Source organism: Symphalangus syndactylus, chromosome 19, assembly GCF_028878055.3.
Source record: "Symphalangus syndactylus isolate Jambi chromosome 19, NHGRI_mSymSyn1-v2.1_pri, whole genome shotgun sequence".
NCBI classification, from domain to species: Eukaryota; Metazoa; Chordata; class Mammalia; order Primates; family Hylobatidae; genus Symphalangus; species Symphalangus syndactylus.
In genome coordinates this window covers 21,916,596-21,944,376 of record NC_072434.2, presented here as the reverse complement: position 1 = coordinate 21,944,376, position 27,781 = coordinate 21,916,596, and the positions used below count along the sequence as shown (strand labels likewise).

The 27,781-nt window shown below is 50.1% G+C and overlaps 1 protein-coding gene across 1 annotated transcript in view; it reads right to left on the bottom strand.

The window, feature by feature from the left end:
• CACNA1S (calcium voltage-gated channel subunit alpha1 S) overlaps positions 1 to 27,781 on the bottom strand; it is a 72,904-nt gene that overhangs the window by 44,129 nt on the left and 994 nt on the right. The window contains exons 2-9 of the mRNA XM_055233618.1: positions 26,537 to 26,642; positions 10,319 to 10,458; positions 8,407 to 8,549; positions 8,075 to 8,227; positions 5,707 to 5,912; positions 4,271 to 4,374; positions 1,877 to 2,022; positions 1,391 to 1,472 (exon numbers count right to left, since the gene is read on the bottom strand). Coding sequence (XP_055089593.1) covers positions 1,391 to 1,472; positions 1,877 to 2,022; positions 4,271 to 4,374; positions 5,707 to 5,912; positions 8,075 to 8,227; positions 8,407 to 8,549; positions 10,319 to 10,458; positions 26,537 to 26,642 — 1,080 coding nt within the window. The remainder of the gene's footprint in view (positions 1 to 1,390; positions 1,473 to 1,876; positions 2,023 to 4,270; positions 4,375 to 5,706; positions 5,913 to 8,074; positions 8,228 to 8,406; positions 8,550 to 10,318; positions 10,459 to 26,536; positions 26,643 to 27,781) is intronic.

The window sequence follows — 27,781 nt, the reverse complement described above, 5'->3', positions numbered from 1 at the left end:
ATGCTTAGCACAAGTGCCTGGCAAGGAGCAGACGCTCCGTGTGGTTTAATTTTAATTAAAGCAACTCTGAGATGCCACGTTTTGCCCATTATCAAAGGCCACTCTTCAACAAATTAATAATACCTGGGGAGGGTGAGGGGAAATGAGCTTTGACAGTACAATCTTTTTGGGATGAATTGGCAGCACTTACAAAATTTAAAGTCTATATGCTCTGTTTATTAATGTTTTATTATTTATTTATTTAGACAGGTCTTGCTAGGTTGCCCAGACTGGACTTGAATTCTTGTGCTCAAGTGATCCTCCCCCCTCAGACTTCCGAGGAGCTTGGAGTAGCTATACCCTTTGACCCAGCAAGCCTATTTCTAGAGTTCCTTTGGCAGAAATGGTCATACTCATCCACAACTGTTCCCTGCAGCACTGTTTGTATCGCCAAAGAGGGGAAAAATTAACTACATTATGGTATATTCATCCTGTGGAATATTTTACATCCAAAGATACAAAAAAGAAAGTGAATCTGCTCTGAAAATTGCTCTTAATAGATAATTTTAAGTAAAAAAATATAAGTCACTAGATAATCCTTTATTGGATTATCCTTTAGTGTGTATTATATTGATTTATTTGACAAATATTTGGCAACACCTCATATGTGCTAGGCACTCTTCTAGTCCCTGTGGTGACAGTAGTTAACACAAACAACCCCATTATGTAAAAAATCAAAACAAAAACAAAAAAATCCTGGCACGTGTATGTGTGTGTGCAAGACGGATGAAAGCACAGAAAAGATCTTAGAGGCTGCACATCTGTTACCATGGTTACCTCTTTGAAGGGCACTGGGGACCTTCATCTTTTCTTTGATGTGTAGCTCTATTGTTTGATCTTTCAAAATCATAATTAAGTATGAATTTGTAAAAGGAAACAGCCAACCAAATAAACAAACCCTCCTCTTAAGACAAAGGCGAGAGAGCACGGAGTGTGCTCTTGCCTCCAGCCTCCTTCCTGAGGGGCTCCCGGTTTGTGCAGCCTCTGCTGTGTACGCTTTCCCTCTTCCCTCGTAGAGCTTTCCAACACGAATGACCTCACCCAGCTCTGCCCTGATCAGGGTGAAGCAGCAGCAAGCATGCTCACTGCTCCCGGAGGCTCCCAGTGTCCTTCTTATGTGCTATATAAATAGGTCATCTGCTCAGGACCCCTCTGATCGCACATTCCCCGAGGGTCTGGTCCCTGCGGAGTCCCTCAGAGCAGGAACTGGCCCCATTTTCTTAAAAAGGCTGCCTTTCTAAAGGATTAGACAAGTGACTCTGAAACCACTGAGGGGAAGTAACTGGACTCTACCCTCATGTCTCAGGGAGCTGGGGGTTGGGGGTTCCTGGGGCGGTGGGCAGATACTCACATGAACTGGATGATTTTGTTCAAGCCTGCAATTTCATACAGGCTCTCTGTGTCAGAGCCACCTTCATCCAAAGACAGTTTTCCTGGAGACAGGAGAAAAAGAGTCAGCCAGCCTTCAGGGCCCCTCTGGGCTGGACACACCTGGGCTGGGCACCCAAGACAAGGGCCCATTGACCAGAGACATCTGCGACAATGGGTCCTAGGTAGGCCTGGATTTCTTCATGCTTTCCTGAGACTGAGAGTTCCAAGAGCTAAAGAGCCCGCTTTATCTGCAGGGGAGGGGCCATGAGGATGGGCAGCATGTACCTTTGGGAAGAGCTCTGGTCACACCTGGATCCTACCATTTTGAGCCATTTGGCTTTAGGCAAGTCACTCACCCTCAAAGGACTAATGTTGGACTTGCTCAGTGGGCCTGATTGCAAGGTGTGACTCAGAGGTGGGAGTGAGAGAGTGGGGTGAGTGCTGACCACAGCCTTTGGGCCCAAACCTTCTCTGAAGTCCTCAACGTCCATGACCTCGCCCTGCGTGATCCAGCTCATGTAGCCCCGAAGGTCCTCATCTAGCTGCTGCTTCTCCCGGAGCTTCTGGAAGGTTCCCCTGGACTTGGCCTTCTCCCGCTCCTTGGTGAATTCCCTGAAATGAGATGGGGGAGCCAGGAGAGGAGGAGAAGAGGGAACAGGGTCAGGGAAAGACTGAGCTTCCTGAGGACAGACAAGCCCATTCTGTGGCTGGAGCGCTCCTTTTTCTGGCCCCGGGGTGTTGCCTGGGGTCCAGGTGCCCCTCAAGGTGGCTGAGAGACAGCCCCTCTCACTTACCGCTCACCCGTCCCCACCCTCCAGGAACATGTTGGAGCACTCCTTGCCCTTCCTCATTTCTTTCTTCTCATCCATCTCATTGTCTCCTGCCTCATTTTGGGGTTCCCCTTGCACATTAGGGGTTAATGACAAGGCAGTCCATTGCCTAACTGAATCAGCCACGGAGCCTCAAGTTGGCCATACTGCCCCAATCCTTGAAACTACCTTAGAAATTTAGTTTTGTACAGACCAAAGTCCTGGGGAAAATTCTCCTTGGACTTCAAGGAACCAGTTGGCATGGCTGGAAGAAAAGGACCCAAGGCTCCGTGAGGGATCTTCAGGCCAGCAGAGGGCAGCCCTGGGCTATGGCCACCTGCCCCGCGGGGCAGGCGGAAGACGACAGCACAGGCGTGGGCTCTGAGGAGCTGTGCCTGGCAGCCAGGAGGGGTTGGCCCACAGGGCAGGTCGAGTTGCCCTGGTCAGGCGGGGTCCAGGGAGGGGCTCTTGACCAGTTTGTGCCATGGACCCTTTGAAAGTCCAGTGAAGCCTATGGATCTCTCTTCAGAATAATGTGAAATGCACAAAATAAAACCATAGCATGACAAAGAAGCCAGTTACAGTCAGTCTTCACTTAATGACTGGGATGCGTTCTGAGAAAGGCACTGTTAGGTGACTTCATCTCTGTGCAGACATCAAGAGCGTACTTGCGCAAACCTAGATGGGAGAGCCGACTGCACATCTAGGCTACATGGCATAGCCTATTGCTCCTAGCCTACAAACCTGGACAGCGTGTTACTATACTGCATACCATAGGCAATTGTATCTGTGGATCTAAACATAGCTAAACATAGAAAAGGTACAGTAAAAATACAGTACAATCTTAGCGCACCACTGTTATGGATGCAGCCCGTCATTGACTGAAATGTCATCATGCAGCACATGACTGTATGTTAAAATATAGTTATTAAAATGCAAAAATACTGTGATCAAGTAATACATTTGCTTTTTCATTAACTCATTAGCAAGATCTAGCTGCAGGTTTGATATCTATCATAATTTCAAAGTATGGAGTAATTAGTGTAAATACTATTCGTGACAACTGTAATGTGACATGATTTCTCTTAGGACAAGTCATAGGCCCTGCTAATAGCACTGTGGTTTGTTGCCTATGTTCATTACTAAGGGAAACACTAAATTTCAGTTACAGTTGTGAAAAATAAAGATAAATGTTTCCTAGGCAAGTTTACAGACTCCCAGAATTCTATCTACAGACTCCCCGGAGGGAAGCTTCTAGAATGGGATGATACCAATGGGGAAGAAGGCTGATGGTGACTTCTAGCCTTTCTGCTGTGCTGGGGTGGGTGGAAGGATGACAGCAAGACTGTCTCAAAGAGAACAGCTCTCATTAATAATGACCATTAGTATTTAGTGCTTATTTTGTGCTGGACTCTGTTCTAAGTACTTTATGTGCATTAACTTATTTAATCCTGACAACAACCCTATGAGATAGATATTGAAATAATTCTTAGGTGGCAGATGTGGAAATTAAGGCACAGAGAAGTTAGGTAATTAGGTAAAGGTCACCCAGCCATCAAGGAGTAGTGCAGGGATTTAAATGTGGGCATTCTAGCTCCAGTCTGTGTGCTTAACCGAAAGCCCCACTGCCTCTTAGTCCTGAGGCTCCACTTAGGCACCCCCGGGGCCAGGAGGCCGGAGCCTCAGGGGCTTCACTGAGGAGTGTCAAAACAGAGGGACAGGAGGGGCAAGAATGGGGAAAGAGTTGAGGAGGAGGTGAAAGGCAAATTAAAACTTGAAGGGCTCCTGCGTGCATCTCCTCTCTTCCTGCTCACCAGCAAGGAAGCCCTCTTGGCCCAACTGAGGTTGACAGGGAACCCAGGGATGAGCCGAGGGCCTGACCCACAGCCCCCTGCCCTGCTCCACTCCTTCCTCCTCCTCCTTTCTCTCCTCCTCCTCTCCACCACCCCCCACCCCTCCTGTTTCTTTTCCATCGGTTCCTTTTCCTTCCTCCTCCTTCTCCCCTCCTCCTCTTTCTCTTTTCTCCCCTGGCTACCTTTGAACTTTCTTACCCGCTCAGGACACCCAGCACCAGGTTGAGGATGAAGAAGGATCCCAGCAGAATGAGGGTGACAAAATAGATCCAGGGCCACTCATTCCCGATGGCATCATTGACCTGGTCAGGACAGAGGTGTGATCCTCTGAGTTGAGGGCTTGGCTCTCCTTCCCCAAGTCTGCTCATTAAGACTCCACCCAACCCTGGGGGACAAGGACAGAAGCCACCCTGGGACAGTGACGGGACATTTTTCCTAACCTGAGGACTAGTCTGGAAGGACTTTTCCAGCCTGAGGACTAGGATCTGGTCTGGAAGGATCTCCCTAAGTAGACCTTGCTGACTGCCTACTTGGCCCGGGCAAGACTGACCTCATTTCCCTCCAACCAAGAGTGTCTCCTATCTGCCTCCTTCACTTGACCTCCCTCGTAGACTCTATCTCCAGTTGATTTGTTTAAAGCCAAGATTTTTCAAATGAACAACCACTGTGACCCTGGACAAGTCACTTCACATCTCTGAGCATTATTCCCATCCATCTAATGGTGATCACGACATGGGCTGTCGCTCCTCACAGGCTTGAAACAGAGGTGAAATCATACATGTGACAGTCCTTTGACATTTTAAAAAATTTGCTCTCCTAATACACACTTACAATAACTATTTATACTAATCCTTTATATTTGCAAAGCATCTGACAGTTTTACAATCCCCCCACCCCCATAATAGGCAGCATCATATTGTGGTTAATTCCGGATTGGAGCCAGGGGGATCAGAGTTCGATTCTTGGCTCTGTCGCTCACTAAGTTCTTAACTGTGGGCAAGTTACTTTAATCTCTCTGAGCCTCAGTTTCCTTATCTGTAAAATGGGAGCAATGCCTTCCATCATTGAAGGATGAAATAAGAAATCTAACTAGCTCTTAACAAACACCAAATAAATAATATACTCCAACAAAGAAACTCTTATGGAGTGTTGACTGTGTGCCGGGCACTGTTGTAATTCTCCCACTAACTCTGATATAGACAGCATTATTATCCTTATTTTAAACGTGAGGAAACTAATATCTAATAATAGTTATATGGGAAAGAAGTCTTGCAGAGGCAAGGAAAAAGACTCAAAGGGCCCTTCATTCCTCAAAAAGTCTGAAATTCTAAGCCATCAGAATTGAGTCACTCACAGCCAGGATTTTTCCTGGTTTCCATTCTTCACCCACCCCTTGGATCCTGCACAGACATATTTTATCATGGGGATTTCCCCATAAGATGCTGGGGCACATACCTGGGAACCAGAAGGGGACACACATCCTGTATAGATTCCCCAGGGAGGAGCAAGAGGGAGCTGTGGTCACTCAAGTCAGAGACTGGCCTCCTGTGTGGATTGGCAAGCCCTCCCTCCCCGCTCCTTTGCAAGCCTGTGGATGAAGGGAGATGGTTCTGCAGGTGTGGGCCCAGACCCACCCAGTAAAGGACGTCAGTCCATCCCTCCATGGTGATGCACTGGTACACGGTGAGCATGGAAAAGCCGAAGTTGTCGAAGTGGGTGATGCCATGGTTGGGCCCTGGCCAGCCGCCCCGGCACTCACTGCCATTGATGGTGCACCGGCGCCCTGAGCCGGTCCTGGCGCAGGGTGATGGCTCCTCATTCTCCACCGTGGCCATGATATCTGGAGGCAGAAGGCAGACGGAGCATCAGACAACAGTAGTAGGTGGACAATGATAGGAGGAAAGGTGTATAAGAGCAGTTTAAGATAATTGAGCAGTAAGTCCAAAGACACTCTGCTGATAATGCAAAAGACAGCTTCACATGGAGCAGACAGTGACAGTGAAGACGAATGCCTGGGGCTGAGGATGGCTACAGGCAGCGGGAATTAGTTTTGGGCCCCCGGGCCTCATGGCAGGGTCGGCTTCTAGGATTAATTGTCCTATGCAGTGCAACCCATGAAAGAGGAGTAATCTGAGTGTCATTTGTCCCCACAGAACTTTAAAAAAGAAGGCAGCTGCCTGGCTGGAGTGGGGCTGGAGGTGGAGGGCTTGCATGTTCTGACTTGAGAGTTCTGTCTGGGAGGTGAAATTGGAGAAGCTCCAAAAGCACTGGGCTGAGCTTTACAAGATACCCAGCTGACGGGGCACGGGTCTGCACTCAGGGGAAGTTCCCGCCAGGCCCGAGCCTGCACTCTCCTTTGTTCCCCTGGATGATGCTTTCTTGTCTCTAAAATCCTGTACTTCTGATGACATCCTGCATCTCCTTTTATCTTAGGATGTTTTACAGTCTCCTTTTGTGTTCAGAGATTAGATTGGCTCATCAGAACTGAAACACCCTGCCTTACCCATGTTTATCTATTTACCGTGTAGGCTCAATGCTCTGAAGATGGAAAGGAGAGGACATTGATGGGTCTGTGGGGGTCCTGACCCCATGAAGTCAGAAGCCCCGATCCGAGAGGGGCTTTTGAGCACTGCTGCTCAGCATTCCTCAAGATCTCATGAGAACACCAGTGAGACCTCCAAATTTGGGTTGAAGGTTTGATCAAAGGTCCCCTCCTATCCATTCTGATAATGCTTATTATAGGATGTAGATTGTGGTGGTGATGGGAAGAGGCTGAAATGGGAGGGGTCTAGGAATATAATCCCTGAAAGCTGGACCAGAGTTTACTCTTGTGAGTTGGGTTTGGGACTGGTGTTGACTGTCCCTTTGTTGTCAGTGGTCATGAGGAAGTGAGTAGAGTCTTCTGAGACACTGAAGGCTAGAACAGTTATTCTGGTGAGTTCAATGCCAGGCTTATGGAGGAGGCTAAGTCCCAGCGAGCTGCTGGCAGGGTAGAGCAGCCAGTCTCAGAGTGGGACCCGAGATTCTTTCAGGGTGTCGGCCTGACCAAAACGATTTTCACAATACTGCTAAGACATTAGTTGCCCATCTGTCTCTCATTCTCCCAGCAATGTAGACTGGAATTTTCCAGAGGCTACATGAGGTGTGATGTGGTAGCACAAACACACAGAAGTTGATGTGAGAGTCCAGCAGCCTCTAACAAGCCAGGCATTGACGAGATTTACAAAAAGTGTAAAATAGCGTCACCACTCTTCTCACCAAATATTACTGGTTTTGGAAAAATCTAGTTATTTTTTATTAGAAATATACTACTTAATGTTCTCATGTCATGGGTTTCTTACTGTACTTTAAAAGTGAATTAATAAATTAATATTGTAACATGTTCCTCGGTTTTCATTTATCATACCATGAATATCAACAGATCAAAACCTATATAAACAACAGCTCTCTGAGGTCCTAAGAGAGAAAAGGGGTCCTGAGGCCAAAAAGTTTGAGAACTGCTGCTTCAGCTCAAATATATCTGGGCTTCAATGTAGGTTATTTCTGGAAACTCAACAAATGACTCCATTTGGCTCTTGGGTGTTTTTTCTGAGGTCCCATTCAGACCCTATTCTTGGTGCCTGCTCTGAGGGTCAGCTCAGACTAAAGCTAAAACTATGCGACAAGAAAAGTACACATAGAAATTCAGGCTTATCCCATGCCTATGTCTCCATCTACCACAGGTCCAGAGAGCCTGGAAGATACCACATTGTATGTGGGGTAGGGGGTGAGGGTGTTTCAGAACAAGCCACGGCCCAGGCCCCTGCTCACTTTCTTGGCTCACTGACCCCAGTAGAGCTGTCCTTCCTCCAAGTCCCCCTTATCCAGGAGAAACCCATTCTCAAGGTCAACGGATGTGGGCGGCAATGGCCGAGCCCCGGGCTCCTTCACCAGGTAGGGTGGCTCCCCTTTCTGAGCCGTCCTAGGCCTTGCCCCACAGCCCCACTTTCCCTGGGAGGTCACCTGTGCCAGTGAAGTAGCAGGTCTTGTGCATCTTGCCCTTGAAGAGCTCCAGCCCGATGATGGCATAGATGATGACCATAAAGAGGACCAGCAGGGCGATGTGGAAGAGGGGGAGCATGGCCTTGAAGATGGAGTTCAGGACCACCTGCAGGCCTGCACAGGCAGGCAGGGAGGGAAAAAGAGGAGTCACCTCTGCTTGGTCTCATGGCCCTCCCTCCCTGTAAATCCTGGGAAGCCCCTGAGATGTCAAGGTAGGAAGGGTACCCAGAACTGGGGGACAAGGGAACAGGAAGGGAGAGGAGAAAGGGGTCTGCAGGCACACTGCCACCCACTAGGCACCCCCGACACCAGCCGGAGGGGTCTGAGCACTCGGAAGGCTCTGAGGGCCTTGACATCCAAGCCGGCTCCTTTGCTGCTCATTGGGGCTGTGTGGCTTTGGATGACGTTAACCTGTTCCAGAATCACGGTGAAGACCCTAGAATGGAGAAGAGGGAGAGAGGGGGTCCAGGGGTTGGAAAAGCCACTGCCCCAGTGGTATGGGGCCCTGTGTCCTGTCCATGCTTGAGCACCTGTGGAAAGGCCTAGGGGAGAGACGGCAAATACGGTTCATCAACTAACAAATGATCTGATCATGCTTATCTGGGGAATTTCACTTAAAAAGATTCTGACATCAAGTTCATACTCAGTGAAAAGAGCACGGTGCTCCACTTGTGAGGTCTACTTTGGGTGCTGAACGGGGTTGAGGTATGTGTGCCACAGGTGCAGTCCCTGGCCCTGGGGCTGAACACCCCCAACACGGGCTGGAGGTTACCTGTACCATACTCAGCGACGACCCAGAGAAGAAACTCCACAGCAAGTTCTCCCTCCGTGCTTTTCCTCCTGGCTGCACTTTTTGATAATGCCCTTTATTTTCTTTCCTACTGGCCTCCTCTTCCTCTCTTAATTTACTCAAATTTCCATTATCCTTTGAAGTCCACCTCAAATTCCTTCGCCTCCGAATCCTTCTAACAGCAGAACTCGCTGGGGCACATTGCGTAGGAAACAATAATGCACTGTGAGGTGCTGCTTTCTGCACTCTATTATTCTATACGCATTTGTCTTGGCTTCCAACCAGGGCAGTTTGTAAAAGGCAGAGGCTGATTCACAGAATTCTTCAGAATTCTTCTATTTTCCCCACTGAGCCAAAAGTAGCACTGGATGGTTAGCAGGTTACCAATACCATCCTTACGGAACTGAAGGATAGCCTACTGGTTAAGCATGCAGCCTCTGGAGCTGAGACTGCTTTGGCTTGAATCCCGGCACTGCCACCAGCTAGCTGTATGACCTTGGGCAAGTTGCTTGACTTTTCTGTTCTTTAGCTTCCTTATTCATAAAATGAAGGAAAATAGGATTGTGGTGAGAATTAAATGAGATGATACATGTAAGCACATATTAAGTGCTTGATAAATGCTATTGTTATCATTACGTGGTAGTTACTCATGGTAATGCTATGGGTATGGTATGTTCCCTCTAAATTCATATGCTGAAGCCCTAACCCCTAGCACCTCAGAATGTGGTTGTATTTGGAGGTCTTTAAAGAGGTGGTTAAGATGAAACGAGGCTGTTAGGGTGGGCCCTCATCCAATTTGACTGGTGTCCTTATAAGAAGAGGAACTCTGGACACACAAAGAGACACCAAGGATGCACACGCACAGAGGAGAGACCGTGTGAACCCAAACCTGCCAGCATCTTAACCTTAAATTTCCAGGCTCCAGAACTGTGAGAAATAGATTCCTGTTGTTTCAGCTTCCCAATCTGTGGAATGTTATTATGGCAGCCCTAGCAAACTAATACAGGTTAATAAATGTCCGTTTTTGTGAACCCAAATAACAGGTACTCAGTACAGGCCTGTGGAATAAACTAATAAATGACAGAGGCTGAGAAACTTATGAACATCCAGAAACTGCTGACCAGTGGAACCACCCATATCATTTCCAAATTTGTGTGATGTGAGGAGGATAATAGAATTTATAGCGTCTAGCCGGGTAAGGAGATTTTGACCTGCGGGCAGGGCCAGGGGCAACGATCCACTCTCCACCAACATGGACAGCTCCCTTGCCGGGCTGGCCTCTAACAGAGGCTGCTCCATGCAGTGGTTAGCACAAAGCTGGAGTCCCACCCCACCTCTAAGATGCTGGTGGTGGCAGTGGGCACAGAGTCCTCAGCGAGGGTCTGACCTCCAGTCTCCCCACACCCAGCTCTCACCCCAGGAAGACAATGGTGAAGTCCAGCACATTCCAGCCACTGCGCAGGTAGGCGTCCTGGTGCAATAAGAAGCCGTAGGCAATGATCTTCATGGCGGCTTCAATTGAGAAGACGATGAGGAAGAAATACTCCAGCTTCTCCTGTGGGAGCAAACATGGTCACGGCATGCCTCTGTGCTCTCCGAGTGCGCCCTTGCTCTCTTCCCTGCAGCCGTGCTGGGTTCCCTGCTGTTGCTCAGGCACGCCCACCTCAGGACGTTTGCACTTGCTGATGGAATGCCCACCCACCCCCACTCCACACCTACACACCCCCACACTGCCACTCCCTCACTTTCCACAGGTCTTTACTCCAAATTCCTTCACTGAGGCCTTTTCTGGCCACCAAGTGTATTGCGAGCCATCTCCAGCATTTCATGTTCCTCTCTTCTGCTTAATTTGGTCTTCTTAGCACTTTCCCTTAGCTTAAATGCCATATCTATCTATCTATATATATATTATACATATAAAATCTTGTTCATTATCTGTCTTCTCCACTAGAATATAAACTCCATGAAGCATGGGTATTTTTGTCCTTTTTTTGTCATTACTCAACTTCCAGATATTAAAATAGGTTGAATAAACGAAGGATCTGAGGTACCCAAAATTAAAGTCCCTAGGTGGTTTCTGGTTTTGGCACCTTTATTCTCTCACCATGCAGGGGATGGATGGTAGGAGACGGGGGTGGATTACTCAGAACTCCAGATGCCTTCCCTTGCTGGGCAGTGTTGCTCTTTAATTCATTTTCCTTTAAGGTCCCCTGCCCGTCCTACCTGCCCTCACTTTGGCTTCCTTTACGCAGCCCCTTAAAGGGAGTGACACTATTACGCAGGGTGAGTGGAGTGTAGGGTACACTGGTGGGGAGCACAGGTAAGAGGCTGAGGTTTCAGCTCAGCCCCACCCTGCAGAAGGCCCTGCCGACACTCCAGGCCCTGTCCCCGTAGCCTGATCCTCTGGGTTACCCTATCCTTGGCCTCTTCACCCTTCCCCCTCTTCTGGGCCCAGGCGAGAGCTATTTCTAACTGAGGAAGCAGGTCTCTTTTGTCAGGACTCCAGGCTGAAACTGCTCTCCTTGCAGCCATCTGAACCCTGGCTTGGCAGCTTCTAAGAGCTCTGGCCTCCAGGCCTCTCCAGATAAGCACAGCCTCCAGAGGGGGTGCTGACCCAGCCTGCAGCCTAGGCCAGGCTGCAGCACAGCACAGCTCCAGGAGGTGTGTGTGAATATATATATATACAGATCTATCCTGATTGCTGCTCCCTGGAGTTACACAACAAGGGGGTCTGTACCCGCACAACCCAGCCCCCATCACCATTAGTCGGCAACGCTCACACCCGTGGAAGAATCTCCTGGGACCAGAGGCCCTCCGCATCAGCACACTGCGGAGGCATCACTCATATTCACAGTTCCTTTACTGCGGAGCCAGACTGGGGAACTGGGCACTCCATTAACGATATGGAAGATAATTTATTTTTACTTCCAAGTGAGTAGGTGTGGGAGGCAAGGGAAGAGGTCCCCAAATGGCTCATTATTGTGGATATGGCTCCAGAAACCCCCAAACTTGTCATTCAGAGAATTTTCCTGAAAGCATGATTTTCCCCTTCCAGACAGAAGGGAAAACTGCAACATACAAGGATTAGACTTGCTTTTCTTAATTTTGCCCTTTGTTCCTTCTATGAACTTGTGATCCCAAAGCTTTCCCTTTCTTCCAGAAAATGGTAATATGATGATTAAAATGCAAAGCCATGCCATTCTGTGAAAGGGCCTGTTGCTGGAGACTGTGCTTGGCACTCGTGGGGAATCGTGGGGCAGCCGCTCCATGGAGGGGAGCTGCAAAGGGAAGTCTGGGCACCCTCCTTGGCAAGAGGAGTGGGCTGGGGCAACTATGGAGGGATCTCCCTGGAATTGGGTGGGTGTCTGTCCTCCTCTGTAGGACAGGTTTCCTGGGAGTCAGGCACACCATTAAGGAAAAAGTGTAAGGGAGGAGAGTGAAGTCAAGCCAGCATTTACAATTTCAGGTTGCTGCAACCCCAGGGGGATAGACAGAAGTGGGGTTGAGGCAAGGAAAAACAGGACCTGAAATAGTTGCAGTGCTCACAGGCTGGGCGGCCAGCCATGAACACCAGAGAACTGCCTGCACCTGCCACTGCCTGTCCGGCTGTAGCCTGGCTCAGAGACAGCTTGTCGGGGGCTGTGGGCTTCAGATGAGGTCACTCAGTTTCCTCAGCCTGTTAGCTCCAAGGCCCGCCTCTTTCCACCATACTCCCTCCAGCCCAACCCTGGAGTGCCTGGAATTAAAATTCAGTACCATACAATCCCTGTGTATGCACACAGTGTGAGCCCTCATTCCGGAGGAGAGGGAAAAGGGATGTGTCCACTCTTGCATCATAGGAACAGTGTCATCATTGTCACACTGGGTTGGCTGACAGCCTCTGCAGCCTGGGCTCAGTCTTCCATGGAAAAATGAGGGATAGTTATTCCACAGATATTTATTAAGCTCTGGACTGGATGCCCTGGGTAAGACCTGGCTGTCTCCCCAAGATCAAAGTCATCAACCTTCCTAAAACATCCTGATTTCCTGTGACACCCCCCAGCGTCCACCGTGGGCAGCTGGGAGGCAGGAGATGTATGATGTGATGGTTCTCACCAGCTCTGCTGCTTTGGGCAAGTTCCTAAGCTTCTGTGAACCTCAGTTTCCTCATTTGTAAAACTGAGATAAGGAGAGCTACCTTGAAGAGTCATGGTGAGGATTAAATGGCACCTTGTGAGTAAGTGTCTACTCCTGCCTGGCATGCACCAAATGCTGAATACATCACAGCTATTCTTATGAGACACCTGGGCCCTTGGTGAAGGTCTGTTTTCTGCCTACACTGTGTTCTACTGGTTTCCATTATGTTCTATTGGTTTTCACAGAGCTGATGTTTGATGTCATGTCTGTGGGTGGTCACCGGGGCTTGGCTCTGACCCACCTCACACTCAATATGTTTGAAACGAAACTCCTCCTGATAAACCTGCTCTTTCTCATGTGTCCCTGTCTCAGCCAAAGACACTCAGTGGCCCAAGCCAGAAACCTCCAGGGTCTTTCTGGACTCCTCCTCCCTCTTACTCTCCCCAGGTCCCAGCGTCCAGCAGGTCCAGGCCATTCCAGCCCTACCGTCTCCCGCATCCAGCTCCTCCTCTTTGACTGCCCCTGCCCTTGCGTGCCCTCCCCTGCCTGCAGTGGTCCACCGCCACCCACATCTCCTCCCCTGAGCCCTTCTCCATACAGACCTGGCTACTGCCTTGCTTGCAAGTTGACAATGGCTCCACAACACGTATCAGAGAAATCCAAATGCATTTCCGTGGCATGCAAGATCCTCCATAAATGACCCCTGATGATCCCTCTGGCCTCGCCACCAGCCTGCTGGCCACCCCGTCAATCACATGGAATGACTATCAGGTCCCCTAGCTCTCTAGTTGCCCCAGCCTCCACCTTTGCTCATCCCGGCCCCTCTGCCTAGAGTATCCCTGAGGCCCACTGCCCAAGTAGACCTCTTGCCTCTTACAACCTTCTGACCCCCCAGAGGGAGCACCAGCTCTGTGTCCTCACTGTCCCCTATAACCCTGTGCTGCTCTTTGCTGCCTTCTGACAGACCACAGCTTCCTTGAGGCCATGTCATCCTCACATGTGTTCCTAACCATGGGGATTCTCCATGGCTTCTCTGCCCCAAGAATAGGAGAGAGGTGACATTCCCCCATCAGTAATAGCATTTGGGCTTGGGGGCCAGGGTCACTCTCCAAAGAAGGCCTCTCCGAGTTGCTGCTGGTGGTGGGTGAGGGGAGGTTTTATGGCTTGAGAAGGCCCCACCAACTGGTGATTCTGATGCCCTTCCCCCAGCAGCGTATGGTCCCCTGACACAGATGAAAATATTTTGGGCTCAGGGCTTCTGCCCTTGCTGTTCTCTCTGCCTGGAATGTTCTTCCCCAGATATCCTCATGACTCACTTTCTTCTTTCTTTCAGGGCCCAACTTGAAGGTCAGTTTATCACTGAGACCTTCCTGGCTCTCACTCCCCGACTGTCTATCTTCTTAACCTGATTTGTTTTTCTTTTTAGCTGTTGTCAAAACTTGACTTGCTATATATTTGTTAATTTATTTGACCCATCTTTCCTGACCTGAATATAACATCATTGAGAGCAGGGACTTAGCTCTGTTCACTGCTGTGTCAACTGCAACTAGAACAGTGCCTGAAAGTGCTGTGATGGAATGAAAGAACCAGTGTCCTGGGGCACTGCTGCTAGAGGTGCAGGCTGTGGGCAGGTGCGGCTGCACACCGTCGCTGTCACTCTGAGACGAGGTCAGTGTAGGCATTGAGTAAGCATTTGGAAAATTCTATGGCAATCTGCAGCCACTTCCATGCATGTGGGTGGACTATAGACCATTCTGGGTTTGTCAAAGTCACATGGTGAATCCCAGCTGGCACACACACTTGAAGGGGTCCCACGCAGTAGGACCGTGTATCAGGCCATGATGGAGTAGAAATTAAAAATGACAAACTGTGGTCTTTCCCTATAAATCATCTGAGAAGCTGTGCCACAGAATGCATCATCCTGCCCTGCACACAGGAGGCTCCCAAGCTATGTTTGTTGAATAAATGAACAATGGAAAGTCACAGTTTCTGCTTACCTTCAAACCAGGTGCAGTCTTGGGATCTGCATTCCTAAGAAGAGACACTGGACCTCAGGCCCTGACCCCAGAACAGGAGGGCAGTGAATGTCCCTGACCCCCTGATCTCTGAGCTCAGGGGAGGACAGTGAGCTCGTCCGACTTTGTGAGGTGAGAGCTCCCTTACCTCAGCCCCCAACAAGGGCCTTTATTACTAAATGTCCCCTTCAAGGGAATTCTCGTCCTTCCATAGACAAACCTCTAACTGGTGCTCCCTGGCGCCACACTTAGCTGGTGGTTGGCCTGGTGTGTGACCTGTGATGCACAGGCCTTGCACCTGCTCCCAGGGGCATTGGAGCCAGGCACTCCCATAGTCTTGGGCTGAAAAAAGCAGGGCTGGGACTGCACATCCCCTTACCCTCCCACTGCCTCTATTTTCAGGCTCAGTCTGCTATCTCCAAGGGTCAGCCAGTCCTGAATGCTTCTCCTCCCCTGGCCCGCATGGGGCTTTGTGAGAAGATGATGAGAATTGGTTGGGCTTTCCTCCAAATGGATCTGCCCAGAGTTAGTCTCCCTATCTGGGACCACAGAGGCAGCAGCTACCACACCTTCTTCCCCTGCAATCCTACCCCTAACACAGTGGCCTGGTCAGGACTGCAGGCTCCCGAGCTCCCCATGTGCCTTGCTGGAGGGTTCTGGGATCTACAGAGCTCACTGAAAGGACCTTACTGGGCTGGCCTGGGAAGGGGCTGGCAGAGGCAGGAAAGTGGCTGCAGTTGAAGGGCTCCTTGGGAAGGTGCACTGCCACCACATGACTGCCTGTCACCTGGGCCTGAAAGTCTCCTTCCTTAGGGTCAAGGCATGGTGATCTGCTCAGGCACAAATCTCACTGGGACAGGGAGGCATTGGACTCGTATTTGTTGTTAACTCTTTAAGGCACGTGTGCTACAACGAGGCAAGGTGGATTTGGCTGAGGAGGAGGGAGCCCAGGGTGCTTGCAGGGAGCTCAGGCTGGGGTGGAGGACAGACATCCTCAAATGTCCCCTCCTTCTTAGGAACCTTACAGGAAGCTCTCCACCCAGGCTTGGCAGGTGCTAGTATTAGAAGACAGTTTTACAATATTCATGATTGCTTTCCTCCCGGATTCCCTCACTTTCTTGTTCCCTTAAGCTGACAGCTGGGCTGGGCCCCTTTGCCTCAGGACTGGTTTGTGGCAAGGCCCCAGACTTTTGTTTTCCAAAGCCTGAGAATCACTGCAACATTGGGAGGTCTCAGGGGTAGAGCTCACAGTCTGAAGTTGTGGCAGGATCTGGGAGGAGGTCCCGGGGTCCCCAAGAAAGCAGGACCCAACCTGGATTCCTGACTTAAGAAGGGTGCAGAGGACCTATGACCCTGTCACCTGAGCACTGCCTGAGACCCAGGGCCTGGGCACATTCCCCAGGCAGGCAGGATAACTGAAAGCACCAGAATAGCTGCAGTGATCCCTCTCCATCCCAGAGGGATATGCGCTCAGGATCCATGGAAAGTTGGTTCACAGGAAAAAATAAGTCATTTCTTGCACATCTCAGTTGTGGACGGAGGTTTGCTCCGGCTGTGCTGTTTTTCCTGTTTTGCAGAGGAGGGAAGTGAGACTTAGAGGGGAATGAGGTGTCTGCTAAAGGCAAGGAGGCCCTGCCTGCCGTGACTGAAGCAACAGCGTTTCTGGTAGGCCAGCCTGATGTGCTGGCCAATATGGCCGCGCCGCACACTGGGTGTCCAGGGCCCCGGCGTCTCTACAACCACCTCAGCCTCCAGGTTTGGAAGATGACCTGCTGAGGAGTGAGGGAAGTGGCTATGTTTAGCCCAACAAACGCTCATCCAGATAGACGTAACTGGAATGGGTATCCCTTGCCATCCTACCTCTGTCTCAGGGGTGTCATTTCCCTCTTCCCTTCCCTGTATAGCACTTCCCTCACCAGGGAACCAAGCTCCCTCAGGTCTGGGCGGGCCAGACACACCAGGGCTGACTAGACAGAGGGACAATGGGGCTGAGGGTCCCAGTAGGGCTCTGTATGCTCAGGGTGAAGGGGGCTGAGAGAGAAAGGGAGACCAGTGCTGTCTTGGGTAATGAGGATAATAATAGCTAAGCTTTAGTAAGCACCCGCTTATGCACCGGGCCCTGTTCTGGCCACATGCATACATTTAATCCTCACTGAAACCTTATAAGGTAAGTACTTTTTTTTTTTTTTGCCTTTTCAAGTTTTTATTTGTATACATTTTTGTATTAAAAAGAAAAATAATCATCACAGATTACAAAGGGCTAATGCAGGAATAGAAGAATGAATGAATCTCTTTAGGCTAGAAAGCAGATACTCTCAATAGTATTAATGTCATAATACAAGCTCATCCAAGCGTTTTACATTTCCTTTTTTAATGTCCTTTTACATGTGATGTCCTAGCATATAGTAAAGATCATGTACTATGGGTGTAAGATGGAAATTTCTCCACAAAGCCAGATAAGTTTTCCTCTCTAGTGAGAAATGGGCTATAATAAGGTCTTAAAAATTCTTATCTTCTCTGCCATGAACATGGCTGAAGGTGGACAGGCTGGGGGCTGGGGAAAATCCAAGGACCTTTCCACACAGGAGGTTCTCTGGGGTTCCATCCCAGAGGGTGTCACATAACCTGGATCACTCTACTCAGGCTTTTGACAAAAAACAACCCTCACCCTCCATAACTAGTCATCTTCCTTGCCCCTCCTCCTCACTTCCAGGGCCTTCTGAGCTCTATCTTTTGTAAAATCAATAATCAGGGAAGAGGAAAAAAAAAGCTAGGATGGAACAAAAGTAAAACGTTTAGCAACTTTGACACAGGGGCTCAGCACCTCCACCTGAGCTGCAGGGGTCCCGGCTGGGGCAGGGCCGGGTGGCCCTCCTCTACTGTTAATGCCTCTGCTCCCAGGTGCAGGAGAGGGTGAGAGAGACCCGTACCTTTCAGGGCTGAGGCACACAGACCTTCTGATGTCTGATGCCCAAAGTTTGTGCTGGCATGGACCAACCTTGGGAGCATGCAGGATGAACAGGGGGATCTGGGCAGGCTGCTGCTTTGTGTCTCAGGACTTGGAGCCCCATGGGAGGATGGTGGGTGTGAGGTGGCCAGCCCCAATGGCCCCTGCCATGACAGCTACATTGGTCCTCAATTCAAGTGTCTTCAGAAAGTGAAGATGTAAACTACCCTTTGCAACATTAGCTGCTGACATGTCCAAAAAAAAAAAAAGAAAAGAAAAGAACAAGAAGAAAAGAAAAAGCATCCCCCCTCCTCCACCAGCCTATATTGAGATGAAGCCCTCACATCTCTGCCCCAAAGGGGCTTCCTCTTTCAAGGATGTGTGTGAAGAAGACAGTAGCCCCCTGGCCTGGGAGTAAACTCTAGATAAGAACAGTCTTTCACCACACCCCAAGGCTTCCTCGTGCCTCCGAGCCCAGCAGAGGACGAACACTGAGGTTTCTGTGGTGCTGGATACAGCACAGTGTGGTGTGACCTGAAGACAAGAAAGGGGGAGGAGGGGGTCCTGGAGTCCAGTGCCTGGTACAGTGTGGGGCAGGCTCCAGACTGGGCAGGGAAAGGCCTCGGATCCCAGTGTCTCAGCAGACGCCAGACGCTTTTCCTTGGTTCAAGGCGAATAGGTCACAGGAACTGAGACAGGCTTCCCACATACAACCACTGGGAGGGCAAAGGCAGGGAAGGGTACAGGCCAAAAACAATGAGGTGCCCAAGGTAAGGGGCAGGCCCTCGTCAGCCTGGGATACTGTCTCCTACTCCCAACCCTTGGGCCCAACAGAGGAACCAGTTGAAAAGGAGGGCCCAACACATTTCCATCAGCAAGCAACAGGACCACAAACTCTTCCGTGTTGCCCAGCTCCCGCTGAGAGGGGACATGCAGTCATACCCATACCCAACACGCATCCTGGTCTGTGCGGGGCAGTCCATCATCATCCTCCCTAGCTTCTGATGACAGCTGACTGAGGTAGGTACTCTTACCCCATTTTACAGATGAGGAAGCCAAAGCACAGAGGGATTAATTTCTCCAGGATCACATAGCTACCAAGAGGCAGAGCCATGATATGTATAGACAGTTTGACTCCAGACTCCATGGTCTCAACCACCATGCCAGGCAGAGGGGAGAGAGAGAAACAGCATGCCCGGAACACCTGGGTACATTTGTCAGATCCCGCCCTCAATCCACTCCAGGTCTGTCTTTGCCCCCCGAGGCTTGGGTTCAGTGTGACTTCAGCTGTGGGCTGTTAGTGCTGGGAGGTCAGAGAAGGAAGGGAATGAACATTTATTGAGCAACTCCTGTGTGCCAAGTCAGACACGAGGTTGTTGCACTCATGGATGTAACAGTCCTGAAAAGAAAGATATTGTGGACCAGCCTGACCAACATGGTGAAACCCGTCTCTACTAAAAACAAAACAAAAAATTAGCCGGGTGTGGTGGCGTGTGCCTGTAGTCCCAGCTGCTCAGGAGGCTGAGACAGGAGAATTGCTTGAACCTGGGAAGTGGAGGTTGCAGTGAGCTGAGGTCATGCTACTGCACTCCAGCCTGGGTGACAGAGTGAGACTTGGTCTCAAAAAAAAAAAAAAAAAAAAGAAAGAAAGAAAGATATTGTGGTCTGCTGTTCACAGATGAGGTAATGGAGGTTCAGAGAGTTTAGGAAGCTGCAAACCAAAGTCTAGATTGGAGGCAGGTTGGTTTGACTTGAGAGCCCGTCCCTTCCTGCGACTCCCCAGGGAGCTAGCACAGCTTGGGCAAAAGCTTTCCTCCAAGGCTTCTGTTGTTCAGCTATTACAGTGTCTGCAGCCCCTGTGCCTGGTGTGAAGGGGCATGGATTGGGATGGGCAAGGGGAGAAGCCAAGTGCCCTGAAAGGGGACCTGAGTTCTTGCAGCAGTGGGAGGGCAGGCTCTCAGGTGGGTCTAAAATCCAGGCTTTCATTCATTTCCACAGACCCTTTTGGAGCACCGTCACTTCTCTGTACAGTGGCCCAGGCTCAAACCACCCTGTGCTCTGCAGGTCCTTGATCTCTAAGGGGTGAGGCCAGAGCTGTGGTCCTTCTGAGGCCCCAGCCTCTCCAGATGGCCAGGGGAATGGGCTGCTGGCCACAAGAGTTGGCAAGCGCATTCCAGACCCTATAAAAAGACAAACGCCCAGGCTGCCAGAGGCTTAGGCTCCAGCCTTGTGGAGGACACTGCAGCAACTTGAACCCCAGGAATGCGACAGGGGCCTGGTGGAGCCGGCTGATGCCTGAGGGGTAGGCAGCCTCCCTGCAGCCCAGGAGGGGCCAAATGGGCAGCCATCTTGCAGAGCTCGTCGGGCCCTGCCCTGCCCTGCCCTGCCCTCGAGGAGAGCAGGCACCATCTACTTAAGAAAAATCTAAATTATCCAGAACTTGGAAATAAAGCAAAGAAAGGATGCCATATCTTTGTAATATCATGTTGGAGCATTTTATAACAGGCCTGATTAAGGATTATCTAATTATCCAGGTCAGGGTTTCTCAACCTCAGCCCTAATGATATTTTGGTCTGGATACTTATTTGTTGGTGGGAGGGAGCCTGTCCTGTGCATTTCAGGGCCCCTGCCTCTACCCCACTAGATGCTAGTAGGATACATCTCTGCCCCTGCCCCTTCCCCTCACAATTCCAGTTGTTGCCAAATGTCCTCTGGGGCAGAACTACTTCCCCTCCCCAATCCCTTGAAAACCACTGACCTAGGAGGGAATGTAACTTTGTTTGGTTCTCGCTATTCTGTCCTCTAGAGATGCAAATGAATTCTGCCTGATAGGAAGATAACCCCAATGGTTAGAGTTTTATTGCCCTGTAGGACATTAACCAGCGTGGTATCTAACCTAGCAATCCTATTCCATCATTCTTTCTCCGATATCATAACTTCTGCTCCTCCAATTCCCTTTAACCCAGCTTCACACGTCTGCTTGTTCTCTTTTGAGTTGAACTAATCTTTGATATGTGTTCCTTCGATATTTTACTCACAGTTGTGTTTTCACTTTTTGAACATCATACTTTGACATAGGATTGCTTTGAGGGTGAAATGAGATAATGTAGCAAAAGCAATCAGTTTATCATGTCTGCCCAACAATTAGTAAGTCTGATGATTGTTTTTGCTTTTCCACATTGGTCCCCTCAGCCTGGCCTAGGCTGGAATGGTAACCCTGCCCAATAAAGGATGTAGGCCTGCCCACAGAGCCACCTGGGCATGTGCAGTGATCTAACCTCTCTGTGCTGCAGTTTACTCCTCTGTACAAATGAGAAAAATAAAAGTACCTGCCTCATGGGCATTCAGTGTGATAACACATATAAGGCATTAGAACAGTGACTGACAATATGCAAGCAATCGACAAATATTGAATGTCATTGTTGCTGCTGCTGCTGCTGATTTGCTGGAGGACTGGGGAGGGGTGACCAGGAAAGCCACTAAGAAAAGTTAGAGGTTTCAAGGAGAGAAGACACAGAGTTAAAGAGAAATCAGGGACAGATGATGGGCAGGGTGAAGAGGAATGCTTTACCTGAAATAGTCCTTTGGCGTAACTGTTGGGGGTTAGACCCTTTGAATCTAGAACAACCTGGGGGTCTCTGTGACTATAGGCATTTTGGCTGGTGAGCCTGCTCTGTGACTCTGTGGGGCCTGCATGATCAAAGTTCCTTCTGTTGATAGATAAACCACTACAACTTAGAAGGTCTTCACTTATCCAGTTACTTCTCTCAAGTATACAATATCATCCCCATTTTATAAAGGAGGAAACTGAGGGAACAGAAAGGTTACATAACTTGTCTAAGATCACACAGCTAGTATGTGAGTGGGCCTGGGCTCAAAAGCAGTTTCTAGCTCCAGAACCCATTTTTATAACCACCATGCCATAATGGGCTGATTTCAGAGCCCCGTGCCACTGTGACATCCCACGGTTGGCCAGGACATCAGCATCCTGGATCCTCCTCTTGCCACCCTCTGACCCGCTGCATATTCATTCCCAGGACTCCTTGCTCTCTCTGGGCCTCAGTTTCCTCTTCTGTTCAGGGAGGATCCTGGGCTTTCCCACTGACACAGAGCAGGCAGAGTCAGAGGGGTACCTCTAGCCCCAGGAAACCCGGGCCCCAAGTCTATCACCCTCAGCTAACGCTGGCAGAAGGGATATGGAGGGACACTGCCAAAGGAGCCTATTCCCACAGACAGCAGTCACACCCCTGACCCTGCTCACACACACGGCAACTGAGGGAAGCCCTTCTTGCCCACGACCATCCCCGCCCCTGCCCCACCCAGCCAGTTTGGCATGTGCCAAAGTGAGGAAACTTCTGTCATAAAATGCTTGGACCTACAAATCCAATTGCCCGTCAGTGGACACAGGCACCTGTATCTCCACACATCTGAAGTCGAACTCACCACCTTCCTCCTCCCTACCCCCACCTGCAGTCTTGGTAAGTGATACTGCCATCTGCTCTGTCCCCTTCTGACCCCCAAGTGTCATCCTCCCCCTCCCCCACACCTCCATCCCCACCTGCAATCCTCACCATGGATTCCACCTGGCAGGTCTTTCTTAAGGCCACCTCACAGCCATCTTTACCATCGCCAGTGCCTTGGCCCAGCCTCCCCTGTTTCCTGCCTGGATGACTTCCCTGGGCTCCCTGCCCCCTTCCCTGCTTCCCATCCCACCCCACGTCACCCCAATCCATGCTCCACATGGGGCCTGAGAGATTTTTCTAAATCCCCACCTGACCTCTCTGTCTCTTGCCTCCAGCCCTTTGCCCATGTGGCTTCCTCTGCCCAGAGTCCCCTCTCCCGCTTGGCCTTCTACAATGTGCTCCTTCACAGCCAGGCTACATAATGAGGGGCCCAGTACAAGTGAAAATGTGGGCCCCCATGTTCAAACAGTAGGAAACAAGTGCTGATGAAGGTACTAAATATAAAGCTTTTCCCTTTCTTTCAGCCCCTTTCTCAACCTACCGTGGTGTCTTTTCATTGCTATTTGGTGTTGTGCAGGGCAAGTGCAGACTGTCACAAGCACCTCCTCCTAATCTTCCCCCTCCACCCTCACCATCCCACAGCCCGACATCCTGTGCCCTTGCCAGAGGTGGAGGTGTGGAGCCAGGCATCTCCCCTTCACTCAGACCCACCACCTCAACCCATAGTGGACATCCGGCACCCCGGGATGTTGCAATCTCTGCTTCCTGGGAGACAATAAGTACCCAGAATCGGGGAGGGCCTTGGAGGCTCAACCTCATGGGTCATTTGCTGAATGGACTGCAGCACTGTCAGCCCGGGGTAGAGACAACCAGAGCCACGTCCTTCCTGAGACACGGCCCTTCCCATTCTCCCACTCAGGGCTCTGCCAAGTGGCCCAGGACCCCAGAGGGCAAAACATCAAGCTGAGAGCCCCTCCTTAGAGGCAGGGAGATGGCAGAAGTCAGGATCTTGTGTAAGCCAAGGTTCCAAGCTTAAGGTGCATGTGCCATTGTCCCAATGGACTTCACTTACGAATCATAAATTCAAAGATAAAATTAATTAAAATTTCAATACTTTGACCACAGAGCATTCAACCCCAAATGTGGGGCCCTTCTGAGTGGGGGTCCTCTGGGACTGCATAGGTGGCACTTGTGTGAGCTGTCCCTGTCCTCAATCTTTAGGTCTCGTGTTAAACATCCCATCCTTGGGGAAGCCTTCCTTATCTCAAGACTAGCTTAGGTTCTCTGTCAATATGCTACCATGGTGTCTCCAAACCTTGAACCTTTCCCATTTCATTTAACTACTTGTTTAATTGGTTTTATTATATTTACTTGTTTAATCCATGTAATGAAGCTCTGTGAAGATGGGAACTGTGTCTACTTGGTTCATAGTGATATCCCCAGTATGTGCCAGGGATGTGATAGACACTAAAGATACATTCGTTAAATGAATGAGAAAGTTCATGAATAATTAATCCTTAGGCCTCCTTTCTTGAAAGCTACGGGTTATTCTGGATGACTGGAAAGACCCCAACCCTTCTCTGATACCTACAAAGCAGCCAACAGGGTGAGTGCCTACTGCCCCTTTCTACTCTGACTCCTCTCATCTCCCTCTTGCTGGGTTTTGTGGACACGAACAGTGAGGACCCCTGAGCTCGAAGCTGGCTGAGCGACCTTGGGTATCACTGACTTTCTCTGGGCTTCACAGTTAAGGGGTCAGATTAGGAGTCCTCACTGAACATTCATTTCCCATAGAGCTCTGACACGCCAGGTGGCATTTGCTGCTTTGGAAACATTTCCGATTAGGTTTCTGACTTCCAGGGAACTCATGATACTGTCTCTATGAACTCTAGGCCTAACCCAAGGTTTTGCAACTCCAGCCCACAAACTAAAGAAAAACACACACACGACCACGTGAAACAGTTAAGGGAGCCAATTTTGTTTCAAGATGGAAGATGACATAGCCACTAAGATGTAATTTTATTTATTTATTTATTTATTTTTTGAGACAAGGTCTCACTGTGTCACTCGGGCTGGAGTGCAGTGGCATGATCTTGGCTCACTGCAGCCTCGACCTCCTGGGCTCAAGGAATCCTCCCACTTCAGCCTCCCAAGTAGATGGAACTAGAGGTATGCACCACCAGGCCTGGCTAATTTAACTTTTGTAGAGACGGGAGTCTCTCTGTGTTGCCCAGGCTGGTCTCGAACTCCTGGATGTAAGCGATCTTCACATCTCAGCCTCTCAAAGTGCTGGGATTACAGGCGTGAGTCACTGCATCCAGCAAAGATGTAATTTAATATCCTCCAAGGTGGGGCAGAGGTTTTTTTTGCAAAAGTAGTCAATGTCGCAAGGAACTGAGGCCCAAAAATATGAAATCCTGAAGGGTGGGGCAGACCCAGAGCTCTCTCTGCATTCAGGGACATGGAGACTAACCCTATGGTGTAGAATGCCCAGACTTTAAGAAATGCCTTCTTTGCCAGCAAAGGTGGCACTGGCCCTGCCGACATTTAATCCCACTCTCCTTCCACACTCGGGAGCTCAGAGTGTTTTCCCCTCATAGCAAGCACACATTTAGAATCCCAGCTTCCCATCAGCTCAAGATAGATTCCCATGGAAACCAGCATAAAGGAAAGGCAGAGATGTGTCAGGCCCTGGACACATGTAAATATGCCTCCTCCCTCCCGGGCCCTGCAGTTTCAGTGCAGGAAAAAAGCCCTGTTGAAAAGGTGGTTCCATTGTCCTGTCCCCTAGGGAGCCTGAGGCCACTGTTTCTAAGAGGGCTTCCCCTAGAAGTCTGTCTGCCGTCACCCACCACCTTGGCAACACAGCCTGTACAAGAGCCGGTTCTGGCTCGGCGTGGTGGCTCATGCCTGTAATCGAAGCACTTTGGGAGGCCAAGATGGGTGGATCACCTGAGGTCAGGAGTTTGAGGCCAGCCTGGGCAACATGGCGAAACCCCATCTCAACTAAAAATACGAAAATTATCTGGGCATGGTGGCGGGTGCCTGTAATCCCAGCTACTTGGGAGGCTGAGGCAGGAGAATCACTTGAACCCAGGAGGCGGAGGTTGCAGTGAGCCGAGATCACACAGCCTGGGCAACAGAGTGAGACTCTGTCTCAAAAAAAAAAATAATAATAATAATAGAGAGGTTCTAAAGTCAGAGAGACCAAGCTGGAGGCCCTACCACAAGACTTAGATGTGGGGTGACCCTGGGTAATGTACCTAAACTCTCTGAATATCAGTCTCCTTTGTCTTTTAAATGTGTCTAATAATGTTACTTACCCCACAGGAGTAGTTATAGGGATTAAATAATACAATAATGTAAAATATTTAGCACAAATCCTGGCATTTAATAAGCACTTACTAAATGCTAACTGTTTTTATTATTAATTAGCTATTGAGTAAGTAAGTCCCTGAACCTCTCTAGGCCTCAGTTTTCTCATCCATAAAACAGAATGAGGTGGGGAGGAGGTAGGACAGCCTAATTTTTGAATATCCCTTCCAGCCCTGGCATTTTATGGTTCCAGGTATGTGTTACTGATGGAGGTGGGAAGAGATGGTGGTATTATAAAACTCTAAAACATGTCCTTGCTTCAGATTCCTGGATAAAACTCTCCCATGAAGGCAAACTTAGTGAACACAAGTTTCTTATGAATTACATCTGGGGAAGGGAAATTAGCATTCAACCTCTGTGGCTCACTAGCTGACCTTACTAAGCCTCAGTTGCCACATCTGTCAAATGGAACCACTTTATGAGTTGGTCGTGAGGATTAAATGAGTTTACTCTCATCAGGTAGTAGCATAGTGCCTGGGACCAATGAGTGCGTGCTCAGTGCTGGCTGACAATATCACAGAATCTGGAATAAGCAGGTTGACCCTGGAAACCTGTTGAGCCACTCAGCCAGCCCTGCAGGTGGCTGGGGACGCAGGGCCTGCATCGTCAGGGAGTTGAACCACCAGCACCATCCCCCAGAACAGAGTCCACCAAGGGGGCCTCCCCAAGCCCGGGGCTGCAGGCCCGCAGGAAGGGGGATGGAAAGGCCAATCTTACCAGGCCGAGGTTCAGAGAGTTGTTGTCATCTTCCGGCATGGGCAGGTACACGGCAAGGGCCACACAGTTGGCAAAGATGGTGAGCAAGATGATCGTCTCGAAGGGCCTGGAACCAGGGTTAAGGAGAGCCCTCGGGTGAGGCAAAGGCCTTACGGGGTTAAGGGGAAGAGGGCGCTGAGGGTCAGTCTGGACGGTGACTCTGATGCCATGCTGGTGGACAGGCTCATGGACACTCGCCCACGCTGCTCCTTCCCTGAGCCCCTGCAGAGTACAGCGAGGACCAGGTTCCTGCCTTGACATCTGGCTCCCTCTCCACAGGAACAAGTCACTTTCATGTAGACTCCTTGGAATGGCAAAGGTCTGGTCCCTGGCTGAGGGCTCCTCAGCTTTAAGGCCTAGGGGATCTTCACACCGCTCCACTCTCAGTGCCCGTCCATGCCCTTGCCTGCTCCCAAGGAGCCATGACTTTCGCAGATTCTGACCAATCCGCAGAGGCTCACCCAGATAAATGGCATGGGAGGGTAAGGGTTGATGCAGGGTAAGGTTGAGAACTCACTGAGTAGGACTGGGAACGGGGGATGGAGATGAACGCTGAATTTCCAGAGCCATGTGCGCATGCTGTTGTGCACGTGCTCACACCTGTCACACCTCACCCCTCCCAGACACACCCACCCCACCACAGCCATTTCTAGAGGGTACCCCAGGCCCATGGCTTTCTCGACTTTCTGACCCATTAGGCAGCAAGTGTGGAAAGAGCTAGAGAAAGCAAGGGAGGAAGCGAGGGAGTTGTTTGGGGGCGGATGGGGAGGCATATTATGTAGATGGGCTTGACAGAAAAATCCCATTCTCTTCCCAGTAACCTCCAGTGTTTGAGAAAAGAGGAGGGCCACAGGGGCAGGGGGCTACGAGAGGGGAAGGCGTAGAGGAGCAGAGGATGGAGGAGAGGGAGAACCCACAGAGTAAACCTGATTGCAGAAGACAGGCAAGGAGGTAGGGCCTAGGAGGGTTTGATGTGGGCGATCCACCGCCTGGCCGAGAGCGGGTGAGGGGAACAGGGCTGACCCTGACCCCAAACTATCTCTACTTGCCCCACGTTTGTCTTGTCCTTCCAGTTATCCCTCATTCTCTTTCCTTCTAGGGAACAGCTGGTGGGAGCCCAGCCTTCCAGAACTCTTCAGAAATATTTCAAATATGCCCGACCCTGGCTCTCAGAACCCACTTGACACAGCCCTCCCCTTCTCTCTG